Below are 22,050 nucleotides of genomic sequence, written 5' to 3'. Positions count from 1 at the left end.
CTAGGGAGTTGGTATCATTTTCTTCTACTGTATAGTTCACAGGGGGACTTCTCCTTTCAGGATGGTCTCCTGTAAGTTGCTACCACATTATCTTGTTCACTGATGCAATTCTAAGACACTGTTCTAAGGAATTAGGCTTTCAGCATTTCATTGGATTTATTTAGACTGAATTGCACATTCCCAACACTACCGACAGCATAATCTACAACGGGCAATAGTAACAGCCATAACAACAGCACTACACTTCCTTGATGTCTCCTATCTAAAAAGTTCAGCCTGATTTACTGTTATTAACAGGATCATAACAATCTGGTGAGACGTATCATTAGCCGTATTTTAAAGAGAAAACACTGACCCAGAATGAAAGGTAATTGTTTGGGACACATGGACTAAATTACATCCTTAAGCAGTAATTATTTCTAAATCTCTTAAATGATCTGCTGAATCACACCAGGAATCTGAAACAGAGCTCGAAGTATCACCCAGCATGCCCTCCCCTTCCTATGCCATTCACACTCAGAAGACTTAACCCCTCCCATCGCTGTTAATGAAACAAGGAAAAATGCAGTGTTTTTCCAGACTCTAGAAGTTCCCTGTGGAGAACTGAGTCATATATTGCTTTTTGCTTCCGTTAGCCACATCATCAGCTCCAGTGAAAACATTCCAGTACAGCATTACTTTAAATTGTTTTTCTACTTGGTGGAGCAGATGTGTTGGTTTCCTAGCCGAATTTGCTTTTCGATACAATACAATGGATATGCCCTACAACTACCTTAACCTTGGATGTGATTCAGTCTCTTTCTCATTTCAGCACAACAGTTCCAGTGCAAATATTAGTATGGATCAACAGAGGTAATTGAAAGAGGAAAAAGAATGAATATGCAGCACTCAGTACGCAGGAAGACTAAGGAGTTCACTCGGCATATACTGAATTTCATTATCTGAAATAGCCTCGTCTGAATGCACATCTTGGTCCTTCAGCGTCACTGACGAGTTTATATTGTTTGTCAAGGTTGAGCATTGGTCCTACTCTTGATCACTAATGCAAATACCAGTGACTTCTACAGCTCTTCATGTGACGCCAGCACCCACTCGGAAGAGATTAAGACCATTTCTGCTATCGGCTTGTAGTTTTATATTAAGGCATTTTTAACTTGTGTTTGTTGGACTGTGAAGGTATATGTTTACTATGTTACATCTGACGTACTGAAGCGAAAATACACTGCGGTTCGTCTTTTCCTTCACACAGAATTACTCAGTGTACAACTGTATCCATACAGCAAGGAAGCTGGCTGTCAGATTTGCACAATCAGTGATTAATCTCATACATTTCCCCCTCTTTCTGTGATAAAACCAGTGCTTTGGAGTCCAAGGCCTTACAAGAACTACCCATTTTAAGAGTTGGCATTTATTATGCCTGTCTCATGCAAACTTTCACAATCTGCTACCCAGCTGGAGAACAGGAACAGAGCCCCAGAGGCATTTAGACTGAGGTGAAAGTTTAGACTAACTCAAAACCTACACCTGTTCTGTAATGACTCATGCTCCTCACTGAGGGTAAACCACAGGCGGGATGCTGGTTGTAACCAGTTGGAAGTGGAGAGCTGACTGCTCCCAGCACCGCTTCCGAAGGTGGCCAGCCCTGCTGCTCCAGCCCAACGCTTGCCCTTTCCCTCCATCCTTTCTTCCCCAGCTGCTGAAAGCACAGCCCTGCCCAGAGCGGGTTCAGGGCACCTTCTCACAGCCTCCAGTGCTGGGCCAGGCTGTCAGGACAAGACCAAATCCTGTGGTTTTCAAATTGCATTTAAAAGAAAACTCTGCTATTTTCTTGCCCAAAAATTAAATGCTGAATGCAGACTGCAAGACAGTGGTGTAATATGGACTCAGGATTTCATGGGCAGGGTTTTTTTCACATACTGCTTAGCTTGCTTGGCAGTCCCTGTCGACGGAAGTGTTTGTGAGGTTATCGTACGGTCCCTGTTTCCTCTGTTCAAATATGCATTCCTTCAGCTTTATAACCATACTTAATTATGAAGGAAGCGCAAGCTGATACCACAATTATCCAGGATTACACACTCAGATTTTCTTCCTAAGCAGGCTGTGGTAACCTTGCAGTTCACTTGTGAAAAAATAGTGCTTAGCATGAACAAATCTCATCTTCTTAGCATGCTGAATGAGCACTTCTACAGAACTCCACCACACCACCAAATAATGTTGCCCATGAGGTGCTATTACCCAAAGATAATTTTTAGTTGCAGTTTTAAAACACAGAAAAAGCAAAAGAAGAGAGCCTCAGTTAACCATATTCATTCAGTCCATTCCTTATTGAGCTCCCTATGGTGATGACTTTTCATGCTTTTATGATGTAACATCATTAAGCTATCAACCAAAAGAAATCAGCATATAATTACATTAAAATGAACATTTTCGTGTTTTGCATATTTTATTCTTGAAAATTTTAGGGGCAAAAATGAATCCTACTGTTTTTTTCAATTCTATTAAAATCAGATTCTCTTGTCACATCCAAAAACCTGTGTGCAACACAGGCTGTCAGTGTTATGTATTAACATAAACAGCAGAAATCAGAAGGGCTGCACTTGAAGGAAAGTTAAATACACAAAGTTTATGCATGGTATGACTTTTAAGCCTGGAAAGGGAGAGCTGCAGAAAGAATCTAATAAAAGGTAAATTAAATTATGAGTGGCACTAAGAATGTGAATAGGGAGCAATTACTGTTTCTCATAGTCCAAAATGGGGGTTATGAAATGAAATTATCAAGCAGTAAATTTGAAACCAACAAACAGATGTGAATTTTCATATGATGCCTAAGTAAGTTTTGAATTGTGTTGCTTCAGTGCCCAGTACACAAAAAAGCACCAGGGATCTAAAGATAATTAGACAAAGTAATGGAAGAAAAATCCATCAGAGGCTATCCAAGTCAAAGATTTGACCTCTGCCTTAGCTCTTGGGAAGGCAGAAAGCCGCAGAGGGGAGGCATCACTCTGGTTTTGTTCTTTGTTCATTAAGATCTCTGCTACAGAATGTTGTCACATAGGTAATGGAGAGCTAAAGGGACTTTTAGTCTGACCCAGCATGGTGGTTCAAGCTTTCCTAGGAAAGCTGACATGGTGTTTGAAAGTAGCCTCCACCCTCACTTATTAAAAGCTTAGGCTTTTCAGGATAAGACTGTTCCAAACTCTTCTCACTCAGCAACCTGCTTCATACAAGCACTGGGTGAAATAACAGCAGAAACGACAAATTGTTGTTTAGCAATTGGTAACAGAATAATTACTGATGCAATGCAAAATGAGGGGAAATAATAGTCTGAGTAAATGTGTCTCAGATAACCCATAATCAAAAGGGTAGTTATCCTTACTACTACAAATGATGCAAGTATTTGCAGCTGGCGGGGCAGATCACTAAATCTGCCACTTTTAATTCCTTTTGTGGACTCACTCAGCATCTTGCAGGAGTGACCTTTTGATTTTGTAAGCTTGTTCCCAAAAGGCTGGGTCTTTCCTGTCTCTCCTGAAATGCTAAAGTGTGCTCGGTTGTAACCTGTCCCCATCTGAAAAGCACTGCTAGAGCTACTCCTAGCACTCAGAATAAAATGAAGATGTCGAAAATCTCAGTGCTCAGTTCCCAGCACTGGATGATTCTGTCTCCTACTAAAGACATTTAAAAGCCTTTTTCAAACAAAACTAAGACCACAAAGAAATAAATTCTGCATATTTATGCTATTCTCTTGCTTCTGTTGCACCAGAGATGAATGAGGCCTAAGAAACAAAGTTCAGAAGATCAGTGAAATGAAGAAAGATGTGTTATAAGTTAATTCATATCTGTTATCTTTTTAATGGATGAGAAAGTTTAGAGTGATTATTTTTTCCAAAGAAGACAATGTTACTCAAAGCTGCCTGTGTCCTGTTTAAAGCAAGGGAAAAGAAGAACAAATGCTGTTGGGAAAAAGCTTTGAATACTTGTTTTGCAATTGAATATAAATACCATCATTCCTAATTTAGCAGATATCCAAGTGCTTAACGTTCATTTTGTTAGGAGAAGAAATGACATTAGCATAGAAGGTCTTCTGATTTTTGAGCTTTGGCACATAATTATCTCTAAAACGTTCGTGACATCAAACAATTTCTAGTCCTGTTCACACTGGTGTTGAGTTTTATGTTTCCATGACAGCTTGAATTACACTTGACCTGAGATCACATCAGTGATGGAAGAAAGAGATTAACTTTGTTTTAATATATGTTGTTTGTTTACCAGCATATTATGGATATACATAACAGCAGAGAAAAACACAATTAATACATTGGCAAAAGTTTGGTTACACCAAATAAGGTTTGAGTTTCCTCAGTAAAACATATATGAAAGAACTTAGATACTTACTACGCAAAGTGACTTACAGGAATAAGTGCAAAAGCTTATCCTGTATTTGATAAACACAATTCAAAGGTCTGAACATTTTTGGGGTAAAAGCTAGACCATGGTTTTCATAAAGAGTTTGTTCCATTGTGGATGGAAAAAAAACCCCAGTGCTTTTCAAGGCACAAAAGGGATGAGCTGCCATAGGCAGAAGGATAAACGATATTAACAAAGTTTTCAGCCAAGTATATGAATCGGAATTTTGTAATTAGCACTCAGTGAATAACTACTTCTTTGAATGACTGACTGAAATGAAAAAAAAAAGACAATTCTTAGCTCTGGGTCAGATGCAAGTAATTGCTTTCTTTCTTTCATGGAAAAAAAGGATTGTTGGGGAGTGGGTTTTTTTGGGAGGAGAGGGGTGGAGAGGAAATGAAAGATCAAGCTGAGCTTTGCAAGTAACTCAAACAAAAAATTATTTTTATCATTTACTTAAAGCTGGCTAAAATATGAAACATCATTTCAAAGGAAATATTCCAATTCTAGATTTTTTTCAGTGCCTCCTCAGTTTTTGACAATCACTTGTTTTGAATTAGACTTAAATTCCTAGATACTTTAGCCTGATTCAAGATAGCATTTTTCAACTAGCACCATTTGCTAGTTTCTTCTACATTTACCATTGCCTCCATGTCCCAGGTTTTGACATTAAGAATAGCAAAGCGGTGTTTTAGGAGAGAAAAGAATGAATTGCCTAGTGATGACTTGATTAATAATAATTGGTAGAGATTACTATTGAGATAGGAGTTTCAGAAAACTAACCTCTAAATTGACTCTCTCTTCTCTTTGTCCAGCTTCTCTGGACTGGATGGTACAGAACTGCAGCCCAAGAAGCTGGAGAGGACTGATGTCCCTTTGCCTCTACCTCCAGGGACAGACCATGCAGGAGGTCCAGCACACAAAGCAAAAGGCATGAAGGCACCCACCATGTACCCAGCTGGCAATCTGTAGACTGCAGTCTTTACATTTGTATTCCCATACATTTGATTGAGATTTCTTCCTTCATAACACTTCTACTTGTCAGAGTCCCTATCTGGTAAGGTACCTACAGCTGGCATGCTCAAATTGGAAGCTAGTTGTTCCATGGGGAAGGGGTAAGATGAAAGCTAAAGGTCATCAACCACTTTTGAGGAGCCATTTCATATTCTTCCTCCCCTTCAGTCATTCCCTTCAGACATGATCTTGTTTCTCTTTCAGAGCTAAGTATTGCATGGGGAAAGAGGCCTGACTGTCACTGGATTGAACATAAATTCATGTAGCTGAGAAGCAAGAAGGACTCTCTTCTTGCTAAAGCAGAGAATTTATATACATCATTTCACAAGCAAATTATCCTAAATGGGGCAAGGACTGTAACAGAAGCAAGGTCAGAGCTCCACTCCCTGACTGGTACAAAATCAAGGAGGAATTTCCACAACATGCTGCCTAAGTTACACATTCCTCCATGTCTCTAAGACCATGGATGTTACCCCCAAGGAGTAATACAGCTATATGTTATCTCTGAGCAGAACTATATTTAAAAAACCACAAAAAAAATGATCCCCATCAAATCAACTACTCAAAAGAACTACTTAAGTACCTACAGTGATTCTTTTATTTACCGTGCATCTGAAGTAAATATTCCAAATAGTCACTTAAATCTGAAATCAAGCCAAATGCTATTATATCTGTGACTTCATGTAAAGTAGAAACAAAAAGCAATCAAGCATCCCAAGGACTTATTAACAACCTGGCATGGCTTGAACAATGGAAAGCAGGCTAAAAAAGAGATACATGAAAGTCTCGAAGGAAAACCAGGTGCCTTCTGTAAGATTTACACACACACTCACAAAACCAACAAGTTGCAAAATCATCTGCATAATTATACAAGGTACCTTTTTACATATTCCCCGTACTCTCATTGAGCGTGCATGCCACGGTGATGTAACGTTTCCAAGGTCTGGATGCTAACAATGTATTTTGCATTTAGCTTTAAAGATCACATCACATCATGTTCATCTATTTGATAGTAAAACTGCATAAAACCTTCTTCAGAGTACATCTGTCTATGCAAATTCCAGCTTGCCGCAGGTGCCACTTGCTAAATTAGGCACACTCATTTTTTCCAAAAGAGCACAAAAAGGATCTTAAAAAGCACAGAAGCCTTCCCCCCCTCCAGTTATCCTATATTACACTACTATGGAGCAATTGTTCAGCAGAGATAAATTATGGTGAAATATGTCTTTCTGGATAGCAAAATGTCTTAATGCTTTTAAGCAAGTTTTCCAGAAGGTATCAGTACAATGCCTTCCAATTTCTAACTTGGGGCAATAACCTCTAATGTAATTCAAATAACAGACCATAAAGAGAAGTAAGAAAAGGAAGGAAATTGTCTTTAGAAGTAGTCTTAGATTATTGTAATTCCAATTTGCCACTGCTGCTGGATTCTGACACATAATATCAAGAGCACTATTCAGGCAGCAAGGAAGAACCCAATGTGTTTGCCTTACAAACTGAAATGGTCTTTTTGCTTCCGACAATAACGGAGAAATCAGCCTATCTTTTGAGGCAGAAATAGAAATGGTGCCATTATTTATTTGGCCTGAAATGTACCTTTTTACCTTTCTCAAGAAGATATAGACCAGGGGTCCTCAAACTACGGCCTGCGGGCCAGATACAGCCCCCCAGGGTCCTAAATCCAGCCCCGGGTATTTACAGAACCCCCTGCCCCCCCCCCCCGCCGGGGGTTGGGGGGGAAACCAAGCAGCTGCAGATGACTGCCTGCCACTTCAACCGCGCGCCGGCCCCCTGGTTTAAGAGTTTAAGGACCCCGGTATAGACAAATGCTTGAGTAATTTATTTAAAACAACATTGCATCATTTAAAACAACAATTTTCAAATTAATGAGCAGGGGTTTGTCAGAATTTAGTCTTCATTGCTATGTAGTGGTCTTGGCTAGACTGACACATATGAAATAGTATCTGCCGGAGGCTGCAAAGAGAGACAATTCTTAAATGGTTGTACAGCTCTGCAAAAAGCTGCATTCTCCTTAGATGAAGCTGAGAAGAATCTTGTTAATTCAGCTCTGTCTGGGATAATTGTGGAGCCATCATCATGACTCCTTCACAGCACCATGTTCCCATACCAAAGGCATTCTCAGATAACAACATTCTGTGCTAGCTACTCTGCCACTTGATTTTTGGGGACAGCTGGGTCAAAAAGAAATGAAGTCCCAGTACTTTACCTTTATAATGAAGGAGTTTTCCACTTGCTGATCAAGGAATGATTGTCACAAAAAATTAAGACCAAAAGACAGCCTTACATGCTGGCCTGGGCAATGTACAGAACATGTAGGAAAGGCTTGTAACTACCGTTAGGCAACAGTATAGGTTAACAAAAACATAGTAAAGCAAGCTAAAACCTCAGTTTATGGTAATCCTGCTATGAAATCTTAATCGAGTCTCTATATTTAAAGGCTACATATTTTATATTATATTCTGTTAAATCTATGCTATTCTATTCTATTACGTTGCACTGCATAGAGGAGTGCATTATTGGAACGATGACCTGTCAAAACGCAGGGTTACAATTTGACCACGAGGTGGGAGCATTGCTCATCACATGTACCCAGAGCACGTTAGGCTTTCCCTCTATGTACTAGCTGTTGAAGGTAAAATATCCTATATATTACTGTGTTATAACCTGCAAATGTGCATGTTACCTAAAATAATAAGTTCCCAGGACAATCACAAAAAAGAACCTTTTAACTGTCTGTAATTGTTAGCTGAAAAATAATGTTTGAATAAACTGTGTTTTGGTCCTTGGAACAGAGTTGCTCTGAAACCTTTGTATTAACACTGCAGAATCTTTTCCCAGTAGGAAAAAATGAGGAGGTGGTAGAGATAACCTGTGAAAGTGGTAATCATAGAATTATACACTAGTTTGAGTTGGAAGGGACCTTTAAAGGTCATCTAGTCCAACCACCCAGCAATAAGGAGGGACATCTTCAATTAGGTCAGGTTGCTCAGAGCCCCATTCACCCTGACTTTGAATGTTTCCAGGGATGAGGCACCTACTACCTCTCTGGGCAACCTGAGCCAGTGTTTCACAACCTTCATTGTAAAAAACTTCTTCCTTATATCTAGTCTGAAATGGAGAATAATTTTCTCATTTGTTGTTAGTTTTGTGAGCAGAAAAAAATTGCAAACCCAGAAAGTTTGTGGATGTAGATAAAAATTACTTCCATGTGACTGCTTACAATTTTCCATTCAAAGTGTTGAAAAGCAACTATTTCACATGGGAAAATCAGGTTTTCCAAAATGGTTTAATAATGTCCTATCCCACAGGAAACATTTGATGAACTACTTGTGCTGACGATGTCCCCAATACAGGGTTGTGTCTTTATGTGGGAAATGGCAGCCCCATACCTTTTTCTCAGAACTGAAAGGGCAGTAGCAACTAAAAAGCAGTATCTCCCACAGAAAAAAGGCCAGTAATATAAAGATGAGATTAACATGAGAAGGAGACTAGCCCATGTTCATGAGACTTGCACAGGATTTTGAAGCAGTTAAGACTGAAATCTAATGCATGACTGCAGCTTACATAGCCATCCTCAAGCCAGCTTTAAAGCAGTTGGCTTTGGTACAGGTAGACTAGTCGAATGAAGCTCTGGCCGGATGCATACGTAGCTCCTCGCTGTCTCAGCCAGCATGATCCCTGTTCCTGGAGACACGCCCACTTAACTATTCTTGGGTAGCTTCAAGGTAACTCTGACACAGAAGATACATTTCACACCTGTGACTACAGTGTAGACATGCAGCTTCAGCGTCTTCATGTCCACATGAGACAGTTATTCTGTGTGTCCCGGGCCACTTGGTTCCCCATGTAGTAGAAGGGCAAATGCATTAGAGACATTTTGGCATGCATGTATTCCTGTAACAAGACACTACAACAACTTCCTTTGTATATACTCAAAAAGCAACTTGGACACAGGTCCTGCAAAGATTTATGCAACATACACTCTAGCTTTCTTCTCTGGGTGCAGGACGCCTGCACAGTAGGACAGAGTAGGAGACTGACCTCAGTAGGAGACTGACCTCAGTTGGGTGCAGGGTGCTAGCTGATGCTAATGGGTGGCTGTGTGAAAGTTAAAGCCCTTATAGCAAATTTACCCAAATGGGCACCTGTTTAACACAAATACACTCCTGCTACATACTGAACAGAGGCTGTAAAACCCAAGTACCCTTGACCCTGCAAAAAATCCAAGCTGAGTTTCACCCACCAGAAAACTACATGTAGTGAGTGCATTATAGCTGTAACCTCAATCTTTCTAACTTCCCCTCTTAATCTTTTTTTTCCCCAGCATGTGAAAGACCATGTATTGGCACGTGAGAAAGCATATGCTCGGGTAAACATCTCAGTAGTCTGCAAACAGCTATGTATTATCCATGGATAATGTTCCTTTCTCCACATCCCTCACGTGGCTGGTAAGGAGATTTGCTCTGGGAGTGAGTAATAGACACAACAGGTTGTGTAGCATTTATCAAAACAGAAGTGCCACCCTAGGGCTTTCCTTTCTGTGGTACAGCATTCACAATTTTTCTCCTGTTTTCTATTAATGAGATTGTTAGCTATAATCTGTCTCTACAGCATCTGAATGAAAGATATTCAGCCTACAAATTGTCCTTGCATGGTTACAGTTGCTTATTCACTGTAATCAACTGGTCCCAAGGTTCCTGTCTTTTCCTTAAGGGGATGAGCAGAACATTTGCTTACAGGAGAACAAATAGATATCAAATAACTAACACCACACAAAGACTAGTAGCTTGCAAGGAACAAAATTGACACTCTCAGCCTTCAAGTCAGGATGAAACATTCACTTCTTGGCCCTCCAGCCTAACTAAATAGGTGTCCCTAATCTTTCTGAGACTTAGGGAGCACAGGCCTTCAAATATAACCTCATCCTCAAAGTTAGGGATTCCTGCGTCCACTCTCTTGGCTGAGCTGATGCTCCTGAGTCCTCCTAAAGAAGCCCCAGTGTTTCTGCATCCCTCTGGTCCTGCCAGGGCTGCAGCCTTCCAGCACAGCCACTGCTCCACCATTACCCACCACAGTGGGGAGAGTGGCCAGTCTGACCATTAATTCTTCTGGGGCACCACACATATTCAAAACCATCTGAAGAGTCACATGTTATTTGAGTATTTTTGCTTAATTTCTGCATGACCGCAGAAAGTGTTGTGAATGGTACTTGTTCAAGACTGTTTTCCTGACAGATACTTAAGCGTGTAGATAATATCACCTCTTAACAACATAACTGAATCTTCCTGCCCTATTGTTGCTAAAAGCCCTCTTTAAAAAAGGTACATATTTGTGTGTCTGAAATTAATACATGCTTCTAGATGAATTTTTAGTTGAGGTATCACATTTTCTGATTATGTCTCATTTTGCTAGAGCATAGGAACTTTAAGTTATTTCTTAAAAGAAAGCAATAAAAGAAAACACGGTATAACAACTGCAGTACTTACAATGAGGTTATCTTTCCTGACCATTGAAACAAAATACTGTATTATTCACATTTAGGAATAGCTGTATTTCAGCGGATTTTACTGAGACATACTAAAGAAAATGTTAGCTCTAATATTTGTTTCAATTTATTTTTCTATCTAATACTTTAGCCATCGATTTTGGAGCAATGTGGGTTCAGATACTAGCTCAGAGCCCTGTGGTACATAGCTGAGGAGATGCAAAGGAGTAAATATGCCACAGACCTTACAGCTGGTTTTCCACTTTGCTGAGGCTACTGAAACTTCTGTGTACCTCTACGTTAGGGTCAGACTCATTAGAAATTATTCTCAGATGCCCAAGAAACCCATCCCATGGCTTGGAATTGCTTCATTCCAACAACGTTTCAGCAAGATCCCTTTTCTACAGCATTGGTAATAGAACCCCTATGCTGATGTGCATGTACCTGCTTGTTTCCCACACCTGTGGTTCGACAGCGCTTGGCAAATTCCCCCTCAAACAACTAAGCCAAGAAAGCTTTGTGTTTGTATTGGTGTAGTATAAAGTGCAGTCATGAAAAACAAGGACACCTTGTAAAGTTTTTCTTAGCTCTGTTTTTTACATCTCCCATACAGCCTGGCCTAACAGAGTGCAGAATACAGCTCGAAGAAAGTCAGAAGAATAGAACCTCTCAGATCTGCATTTCCTATTAAGCAACTCTAATAATCCAGGATTTTTCTTGCAGGCACCCCACAAAAATTGATGGATAAGCCTTACCAGCAGAACAACTAAGTGGTGCTAAGCATTATGTGAAAAGGATGATTTTCCTCCAGAATGCCCCAATGGCTTCTTTTCAAGTCTAATGTCTGTTTCTGTTAAGTCTGTTTCTGGTTACCACACATTTTTTTGATTCTAGAATAACCTTCAGATGTTTAGTAAATAGTATATTGCATATAAAAATGGGTGACAAAATGTAATAAAATGTTGTCCTTACCATCTGTTCTCTTTGATTCATCCCCTACACTGGACTGATCTTTTTTGTCCAACTTATTGTCTTCCTTTAATTTACCTAAAAAGAAGCAATAAGAAACACTGTAAGCATTTTAATGCAGACTGCAGTTTATTAATACCTGTAACTCAATCAAATTGCAACATCCAAAGGAGATGTTCCTTAGGAGAAAAGGTCTGTATTCACAAGGAACTGGATTAAGAGATTTCCATAGAATAAAGCACCAGACAAAATGTATCCAACTCCTACAGAAAATCAAGCTTTACAATTTACTTCTAAATTGATTTTAATTGTTAACACCTTTTTAAATGCACAAGCAAACTCGTGCTCCTCTGGTTGTTTGTAGGCCATTAAAAACCTGAGCACAACGTTAATTTCAAAATTAGGACTCTGACACATTTATGCTTTTAAAAGACTTCATCTTAAGTCTCTGCATTAAAGAACCACCTTAAACATCCCAAACAGTCCTACATAATCTTGTCTTACTTTCTCTTACCAGTTTCCTATATCCACAGATTCATTGGGGTGTCCTTTGATGACAGTATCAGGGAATAATCATCCTAGCATTGATCACTGGCTTTAGAGTCTCCGTAGCAAACCAGCAAAGCAAAGCCTTTGGAGAGTAATAGCTGATACAGAATGAAAACGGCAACTTGAGTTGGGGTGTGTTTTGTGAAGCCAGGAAGGTTAACCAGAGTCATTCTCATTTTCTGTCATCTATTAATTAGTCATACAGCAGATTACAGGAGACCTTCCCATCCCTTCATTGAATGAGAATGCCAAATGCAAGATCCAATGAAGAATAACTTAAAGGAAGAATTCTACCAGAATAGGGTTCTTTCAACTGCAGTGTCCAAACAGCAGCAAAGAAGGTGTCCTTCCTTCAGATGTCCAGAGAAGCAACAGCAGCCTGCCCAGATAGGAGCAGGCAGCTTGTCTTTTCCCCCTGGAGGAATAGTAGTGAATTTTTGACCCACACCTCAACACAAAAAGCTGTAAAATTCTCACTCTAGAATTTTTTAAATGTGAGGTATGTTACAGGGCTGTATTAACGTGATGCTTATTCCATTTCTATTATTATTTTTGTTATTATAGCTACTTTCCAGCCTTTGGATCAAGATTATAGGCATTACGTGTTAAAGAGGATCTGATCTGCCTTCAAAATAGTCATGGCCAGTGGATATTTATTTTTGGAACCACCCAAAAAAAGAGAAATTGTAGAGAAGCAAGGTCTCCCTCTTCCACATTGTGCCCTGACCACTGGAATATTTGTTATTCTTGGATGACAGGAGATCGATCTCTCCTTCTAATTAAGTTTCATCGTATTATAAAAGAGGAATCGTTTTCAAATCTTAAAATATTTAACAAGAGGGAAAAAACATGTCCTGATCAGTTCTCATTCAGAGTCAGAACTTTTCATGTATTCTTTTTCTAAGCTAACTGTGTGGGTGAGAGAAAAATGAAAGCAAGATGATACAGGACAAGCCGCAACCTGCTCAGCTGATCACACTGCCACTGACTTGGGCTCCCTGAACAGAGATCTAAAAGTAGCTCCAATCAGGGTCAAGGTATCTGCTTGATGAAGGTGGACTCTAAAAGAAGGACACTGTCTTCAGGAAATGACATTAAAATGTCTCTAGCAAAGCACAAAAGTCTCGCATTTCCTCCACCATCACGTGGCTGACAGTAATAATAAGCTAATAATGCTTTACTTGACCATTGCGTAAAGGAGTTGTTTGACTCTTAAGTGTGTGCAGGAAAAGATTATGAGCATCCACACATATGTTATTTCACAGTCTGATCTCTCAGAGAAAGCACATGGACAGTGAGTGACTGAGAGAGACTTTAAACTCACCGGACAAAGCAATTTCTGAACTTTCATTGAACATAACTTCCCACGAATAGGAGACTTTTGAGTATTGTAATACCTACCTTGCCATACTGCCAGAAGTAGAGCAGAACAATGATCATAATGGTCTTTTTGAAAGGGATTACAAAGGCAGAGAAATAATAATGCAAATACTTTACGATGAGATATTAACATATAGACATAACGGAAGCTGTGGTGAACCCAGAGATATGAATGTTAAGATTTCATCAGTCTCCAAAGACTCTGCCATGATTGTACCTCATAAAGGCTTTTTCCCATAAATTAAGAGACAGAATTTCTTTTCCTGAGGAAGACTCTAATTTTCAGAAATTATTATAATTCCCTTCAAAGCATTTCTGACAACTGCAGCAGAGAGGCATTGCAGAAAAAGGTACTGTCAAAATCACTAAAGCACGCTTAACCCCCATATTGTTAGAAGCACGTAAAACAAAGGATTTCAGAAGAAAAGACTGGTGCGGTCTAACTGGGATTTCATATAACCCCAACCTTTTTGTCTCCCTGGGGGAGGGCCCATTCCTATCCATCCGTGTAACACTGTCTGAAGACAAATCTCATAGATACCAGAGCGTGACAGCTCTGTTCCCCACAGTCCTTCCAATCTAAAAAAAAAAAAGTAATGATGATGAAATCACTGGGAAAGGCCATCAGCCAAGTGAAATACATGAGAATCATATCAGGAATGTTTTAAACAGAATTTCTGCGTCTGCTGCCATCTAAATTCACTGCCTGGGCCTGGGACTTTCAAAGTCTGTATGCTTACTCAGGCTTTTTCTAAAAGGATGCCTCAAAGTCTGAGTTTTGTGCTGATTTTGGACTGGCTGATACTAGCCAAGTTTGTGATAAGTCACCTGCGGCTGTACTGCCATTTTTTGATAATGACTTCAGGGAGCAGGAGCTGGGGAGAGAAGGGCAGTGAAATGGCCAAGACACAAGTGACTCAGAGGAATCATTTTTAATTTTCTTTATATTCAATGCAATTTTCAAGCATTTTTTCCACTTTTTGGGGTGCAAAATGTGTTTCTTATTTTAACACAGTTCTATAGCAAGTTAAAACACTGGAATAAAATCTCTGATAAAAAAAAAGTCTCCAAAAATAGGTTCATGACTCCCTTAATGAAAAAAAAAAAAAAATCAACAAAAAAAAACCCAACAAAAAACCTGAACAAAGGAAGCATAAACAATATAAATCTGAAAAACAGAGAGAGGGGAAAAATCCTCTGTCCCAAAACATTTATATCTGAGACTCAGTTCAAAGACACCTTTAATTGGCCTTAAAAAGGGTTTATAAGGCAACTTTGGCTTCTCTTCTGTCAGTTACCCAAGCAATGAAGCTGTTAATTGAACCAAGAATATTTATTTCAGCTTCTCAGTCTGTGAATCATAACAGGCTGCTTTATTTCCATGAAAAAGATTTTTCTTCTTTCCCCCAAAACTGCCCAACCAGATGAACCCCTTCTTCTATGGAAGAACACTACTTGGGAGTTAAGTTACAGTTTCTGATTCCCATATGAAGGTGACTATGCCAGTGTCCAGGAAAAGGCTCTGGGCCTAGGACATCTTTTTTCAGGACATTAGGTTCCCCCATCACTGAGGTGAGATACTGATTTTAGGGCCGAATTTATGTTTCAATGGAAGGAAACAACTCACCATTCTGGACATGCTGTTTCTCTTCTCCCACTGGGTGGTAAGAGCCCATTCCCTTATCTGTCCTAGGTGCGTTTTTCCCTTGAGAGGTTTCAGGTTTGTTCACCCCAGTTTGCTGAGTCCCATTTACATGATTCTTATTGGAATCTCCGCTTTTGTTTTCCCCAGGATTTGGTTCTTTGCTGTTCTCTGTCTTTGCTGCTGTGGCATCTTCAGCTGGCTGATCCTTATCCTTTTCATCTGTTTTCTTTTCGTCTGCTCCCTGATGAGCATTTTCCTCTGCTTCTTTCTTAGCTTTTTCTTCTGCATCCTCAGCAATGAGAGAAACAAAATAAGGAAAGAAATCATGATTATCAGTCAATTTGATAAGAATGATACAACTCACATATCTAAATCTCATTCAGCTTTTTACACAAAACCAGCTTTTACTTAGGTAAAAGTAGGAATTGACTCAACAAGGGAAAAAGAGCACAGAACACTTTAGAAAGTATTCTGAAAAAAAGACCCCACATTGGCTTAAATGTATATTATAGGCATGTCCTTTTTTACCATATAAGGTTCACCTTTGAAAACATAGTTCCTCAACATTCTTAAAAGGCAAATTAAAAAGAGATATTAGCTATTGAAGGCTCTGTGGGTACCAAAGTTAGTTTCATTTTTGACACACAACAATCAGTCAAACAATATTCATTTTTTCTCATACTGTACCATGTAACTCCAGGCATATAAAAATTCTTGGTTCTTTGACATCTACCTTTTCCCCTCTTCTTCCAGGTTGCTTCCTGTGCCAGCTTCCTAACCCCTTTCCTTCCACTTACTATTATCCTTCATAGCTCTGTCCTTTCTTGGAAGACTAATATATCACTAATAGTACTTGCCCTTGCATTCTAAAATGTCTTATAGTCAATCACAAACATACAAACGTATACATTCAAAAGCGAGTGTGGAACAACAGCAGCATCTCAAAATAGTCTTATGCAGAAAAAAAGTAATAAAAAAATTACAGAGAAGCCAGTTTCCTCCATTCAAGATATTGCTCTTGCTCTGATGCAACACTTATTTATAATACAGGTTGAAAATTACTTTGGCTCCAGGTGTTGAACCCACTATATTTCTAGCCCAGGTCAGGTGCAGCACGGACTCAGCTGCAAAGGCTCTGTGTGGCTGCCTGCTGGAAAGCAGGACACAACCACGGTCCCCCAGCACAGCCCTCCAGCTAATAAACATGGCTGGGTGCATGCAGACCCTGGGCAGAGACTCTGTAATTTTCTCCCCTTTTTCCACAATCAACAGAGATTCAAACAGCAAAAGCAGCTGAGTAGCTCAACAACGCAGTTTGGAACCTGTGTGCTCACGCAGCTTCAGAGCATATCTATACCCACAGTGAGTCTAGGCATTCAGATGTGACCGCTCTAGGCCTGGAATCAAGATTTCTGGGTTGGCAAAATCCTGCCCATTCATTACCCCATCGTGGGTAACTAATTGCACTTTAATTGTGACAGGAATCACAGATGTATCTCTTGTTTTCAGACAGATTGTGTAAGCTGATGAGAAAATCCTACAAAACACTGCATAAAGTCTACTTTGGTCCTTTGGAAGCGTTCTTGAGATCTATAGGAAAGATGTTTTGCTCCTTACAGGAGCAGGGTCTTGGCCAGTGAATAAAAATTACAAAAGAATTTTTAAGTGTCTTGTCAAATACTTCTTATGAGTAAATCAGAACCAGTTCTGAGAAAAATGTACCAACGGGATACAAAAGAGAAAGGGGCAAAGCTGTCTTTATAAAAAATGCCAATCTCTATTTCCTTGCCAGCAGCTAACTAAAGTTAATGAATTTTTAAATTAATAAATTATGGCTCACACAAAAATATAATTTAATTAGATATAAGCCTCCCTCGCTTTATTAATAATTCCTGAAATCTATGGTAGCTTCCATAAATAGCTCAGCTATGCGTGTTGGTATTTTCCCTGGAGTCTCATGGCATACAGAAAGATTCCTCTCACTTGGGGATCTGAAAAAAGTGCTGCATTTTGCTCCTGACCCACAGAAAAGAAATTTGGCTCAGGAGACTGGGACTTGCTACAACACTGTTGGATGAGTGCCTCTTGTCAAAATTTGTGTCAGAAAATACTTTATCTAAATGGTGCTTTGCACATTAGGGTGTTTGTTTATTCAGTTGGGGTTTTTTTCTTTTCATTTTAGCTATTTAATGATGATCCTTTACGCAAAAAGAGATCAGTAATAAACCCACTTACTTTGCCCAAACAGTTAAAGAAATTTTCTATAAATACCACACTCAGGAAAAAAACAGCTCACTGATGCTTCTAGGGACAATATCATTACCAAAGGGAATACAGTATCCTACAAATAATTTAATAATATTAGTAGCAGTAACAATAACAGCACTAACAATAATAAGAATAACAATGGGTTTCCTTCCCTTCTGATCCCCAGCTGCCATTTGCTGTCAATCAGCAGTTAAATGCTTTATCTGTCTTCTCTTAATAATTCTTATTTTTATTGGCAGAGCCTCCTGATGCATTGCAAGACACTGGTTTGATGGGGGTCGGCAATGTAAACTCCTGCTGTGCAGCAGGCCCTGCTGCATATGGCTAAGGCAGGCAAGGCAGATGGAGAGCAGAGATTTGCTGCAAGTCAGGAGCAAGACAGCAGCTAAGCAAAAGTTTCGATGCAAGGGCTCTGGAGTTCAGGAACAGTTCCTTAGTTCCCAGCCAGCCCATACAAAGGTATGCTGAACCATTCTTTTGTATAAATCTATTAGGATAAAAAAAAAAAAAAAAGCAAAAAAAAAAGCGTGTTTGTACTGCTAAATGCACCCAGAAACACAGAAATTATGTGAAAGTCAATGAATTCAGATGAACAGAAGCTGAAACTGCTTTCTGAATCTTTGACCCATAAAATGAGGCCTTGATCCAAGTTATTGGCAATGAAGTTTGGCAAAAACATACAGTAAATCAACCATTCAGGGCTAAAGGTTGTCAGAAAGGTAAAGATAAAATGACCTACTCAAGGGCTTCCATGTCTAATAATGCAGACTGGTGAGCTCCCTGCTTTCAAATGATAACTAATTCTTCCATAGACTACCCTCAGGAGCTGCTAGAAGGGTTTTTTTATGAGGCAATTTAAAATAAAATATTTTCCTCTCCAGCTAAACTATTAATAACCAAACGCTTATCATCAGATACTCTAAAGAATGGATATGAAATACAGCATCAATACATATTACCAATAGCAGCATTAGTTAAGCAATGTGTGCACATCCACTTGAATCATAACTTGACATTTACATATGCACATTCAGAAAAATGTCTTTATGCAAAGCAGTCACTGGGTACAAAGCAAATTTAAAAGTTAAATATCCAAAATCTATTACAATCTACTCTATAGCTTTGGTTTAGGTGAAATGCAAGATAGATTTTATTTATTTCCCCACAGGTCTCTCTTGCATATAGGATTTTTATCTAGTAGATCCTTAGTAGATGAGCAAGTATATATGGTACGTGTTGAAATGAAATTCTTAAACCCAGTTAACTGTATTGGGTTGAAATGAAATTCCTAAAACCAGTTAACTGTATTGGCTTCATTCACTCAATGCTCCTATACTGTGGGACACCGATTATGTTAAATGCCTTGCTCATTTGGTTAGCTTTAGTTTGGTCCACAAAGAACTGTGAAACAGTAAATACCAATTAAAAAAAAAAAAAAAAGGCTAAAAAAAGCCCCTTGCAAATAAGCAGATTTTGAATTATGTTTTGGTTTCCATTTTCACTGAATGCCTAGAAAGGCTTTTCCTGAATGGCAAGTTTTAATCATAAAGAAATATTTAATTTGAATAATAATGAGTGCTTTCCTGCACCTTTAGACAGGCCTTTCAGTTGGAGAGGAACAATCTGCTCTGGCAAATAGGAGAACTATGCCAATTTTTCCATCAGCCCTGAAGCCAAGGCCACATAATAAATTAAAATCGAACTCCTTCCATTTACATGAAATACAACAACTGCATTAAGTAAGGGTCCGAGTAACAAGTTTTCAGTTCAGAGATGAAATTGTATCACAAAAAGTTTCATGAAGAAAAAAAATAATAATCAGTGACACATTCCTCCTTTTTTGGATCCAAAGCTGATGTAAATCACCCAAGGGCTCAAGGAGTCCTTGGGCAATCACCCAGCCCCTGGAGGCAAGGGGCAGTTATACCTAAGTCCTTCTCAACAGATGTTTCTCATTAGTTCCAAGATAGATATTTACCAATGTCTAACTTACTATCAGTTTACAGTCAACTTTCTTTTTTTTTTCTCCTCTTAACAACCCAGGGTATTTGAATTAAAAAATAGTTCTCTTAATCTGCAGTTTCAGTAGTCTTCAGAAAACTGCTTTCAGCTACAAACCTTCTCAGCTATAAACAACAGTTATCATCATTTGCATTACTGTACTCTGTAGTGTCTGCAACTGGTCCATATGCTTCCTGAACTGCAGTGGCCAAAACTGGACACAGCACTGCTGTGGGGGCCTTGTTATTGCTGGAAAGATGGGAAGAATGCCAGAACCGTCTTAGAAGCAAGGGCTGGAGGGGTTTTTGTTAGGTTTTTTTTTTTCCCCATTAGCATGACAATATTGAACCCTGGCCAACCTGCAACCAACACAGCCTTCATTCTTCTGAAATAGTTGCAGTCCCTCCCAGACTGATGACATCATGAGCATTTGCAGCATAGTTCCCAACTCATTACCGAAATTATCACTAGAAATATGAAAACAGCTGTGAACCCAGAATATCCTGTCCTTCTCCCCTGAACTATCTTCTGTAACTCTTTCAATCTTAACAGTGAACAATTCTCTATATCTACAAATGAACAAAGAATTCTCTATCTCTATAAATACTGTTCCAGCTATTTTTGTACCGACTGTGACTCATGACTTTAGGGGACCTCCCTTACAATTATTTTTTTTCCCTCCCATTGTCCACATCCCTCTTCATTACGTACATATACACCATGTAAGAAGACTATAAGGCACAGATGAGTCACAGTATTCCTATCCTTCTGAACTTAGTGTAGGTTGTTGACCTGGAAAGCCCTGTTGTAGGCTGCCAACCTTGACAACGTTGACCTAGTTTGAAAACACCGTTTTTCAAACTAACAGTGCTTACTTGGAGAGTAATTTGATTGAAGAAGAGCTTGAAGAAGAGGTCAAAAGAATTTTTATTCTTTCAGTAAAATGCCTGGCTGTTACCTTTGGTGGCTTGCGCTTTCCATTTCTCCCGGTTCTGCTGCACAACCTCGGTCCAAGTGGCTTTGAAACATTTGAAGTCCACAGTGAGTATGGAGCAGTTGAGTGAGGCACTTCCTTCGGACCCAGTGCTCTTGACACTTGATTTTTTAACTTCGGAGGGACTAATGCTATTCAGGCTGGGACACAAGAGCACAAACACAGAAGAAATCACTATCACATACACACAAATGCAGCTAAGAAGAAATAATTACTCTAAGTCCAGATAACTTAACAGAGTCAACCAGGAAAACAAAAACTAACCCTGAATCCCTCATCCTCCCCTCCCACCCCACAGCAACTGATGTTAAAGCAAACAGCACAACCTGAGCCAGCATTAGAAACAAAGGGCAGCTTTTCCATGCATATTTTTCGGTACCCATAGTCCCCAAGAAATAGAAACACTCAAAGTGTTTCCATTACCTTTGTTGTGTATCTTCATTCCCTAAATATCCATTGGAGAGTCAGACAATTCTAGAGATCAAATATGTCAAAAGAGGAGTCTCCTAAAATTCACCAACGGGAGCCATTAGGCACAGGACAGGAGGCCAACCTCTGTCCAGGGCTTGGTGACCTCAGCTGAGGCTGAAATCAGGCACTCAGTTACAGACCCTACAGTTGTGTTTCAAGGATGGACACTTCATTGTGCACATTTTAATAAAGGCACCAAGATAACTGACACAGAAACATATTGGTGCTTGCTTTTTGTGTAACAGCCCAAGAGTCACCTGACAGAGGGAATCCTGACTTGGTAGCCCTACTCTAGGGAGCAGTAGCCTCACAGCATTTGAATCCTAAGACACACCCTGTCCATAAAACTACTAAAAGAGTAGTTTCTCTACAAGAACAGAGCAGGTTGAATGGGCCAAGACTCCTTACACCCAAACTTCAGGTGAATTCTGGTGGTACTTCACACAGTCACATAATGCTAAATGCTGCCGCTAAAGTGTGCTTATACTTCCCAGTCCTCTTTTGTATTTCAATCCCATCTATACTTTTGGCATGAAGAAATGAGTGCCTCCCAACAATTCCCTCTACCTTCTCTTGGATGTTAGTGACGGAGAGAGCACTACAGTTCACTCAATTGCATGGCTACAATGGTTTCTGCTCACTGCCTTTGGAGACATGGCTCAGGTTCATGCCAGCCTCCGTTTTTGCCCTCCTCTGGGCTGGAGTTTTGCTGCAACAAAGTCATGTCACAAGGTGAGCTGTGGTGTCAGCAGTGCAGATATGGGGCTTTAAGCCACAAGGAAGACATAGGCTGTTGCGGGGAAACAGGGGGTGGTGGGTACAATGGCATGTGCAGAGTGAAGGAAC

General features: G+C 39.6%; 1 protein-coding gene across 3 annotated transcripts in view; it reads right to left on the bottom strand.

The window, feature by feature from the left end:
• The window catches only part of LOC121086477 (calcium/calmodulin-dependent 3',5'-cyclic nucleotide phosphodiesterase 1C-like), a 295,806-nt gene that overhangs the window by 7,915 nt on the left and 265,841 nt on the right, over positions 1–22,050 (bottom strand). For all 3 annotated transcript variants that reach the window (XM_040590296.1, XM_040590297.1, XM_040590298.1), the window contains 3 exons: positions 20,698–20,873; positions 15,453–15,752; positions 11,900–11,974 (listed from right to left, as the gene is read on the bottom strand). In XM_040590296.1, coding sequence (XP_040446230.1) covers positions 11,900–11,974; positions 15,453–15,752; positions 20,698–20,873 — 551 coding nt within the window. The remainder of the gene's footprint in view (positions 1–11,899; positions 11,975–15,452; positions 15,753–20,697; positions 20,874–22,050) is intronic.

This window comes from Falco naumanni, chromosome 4 (genome assembly GCF_017639655.2).
Source record: "Falco naumanni isolate bFalNau1 chromosome 4, bFalNau1.pat, whole genome shotgun sequence".
Lineage (NCBI taxonomy): Eukaryota > Metazoa > Chordata > Aves > Falconiformes > Falconidae > Falco > Falco naumanni.
The sequence above is the reverse complement of the archived record's forward strand: the minus strand, read 5'-3'. Positions and strand labels throughout refer to the sequence as shown.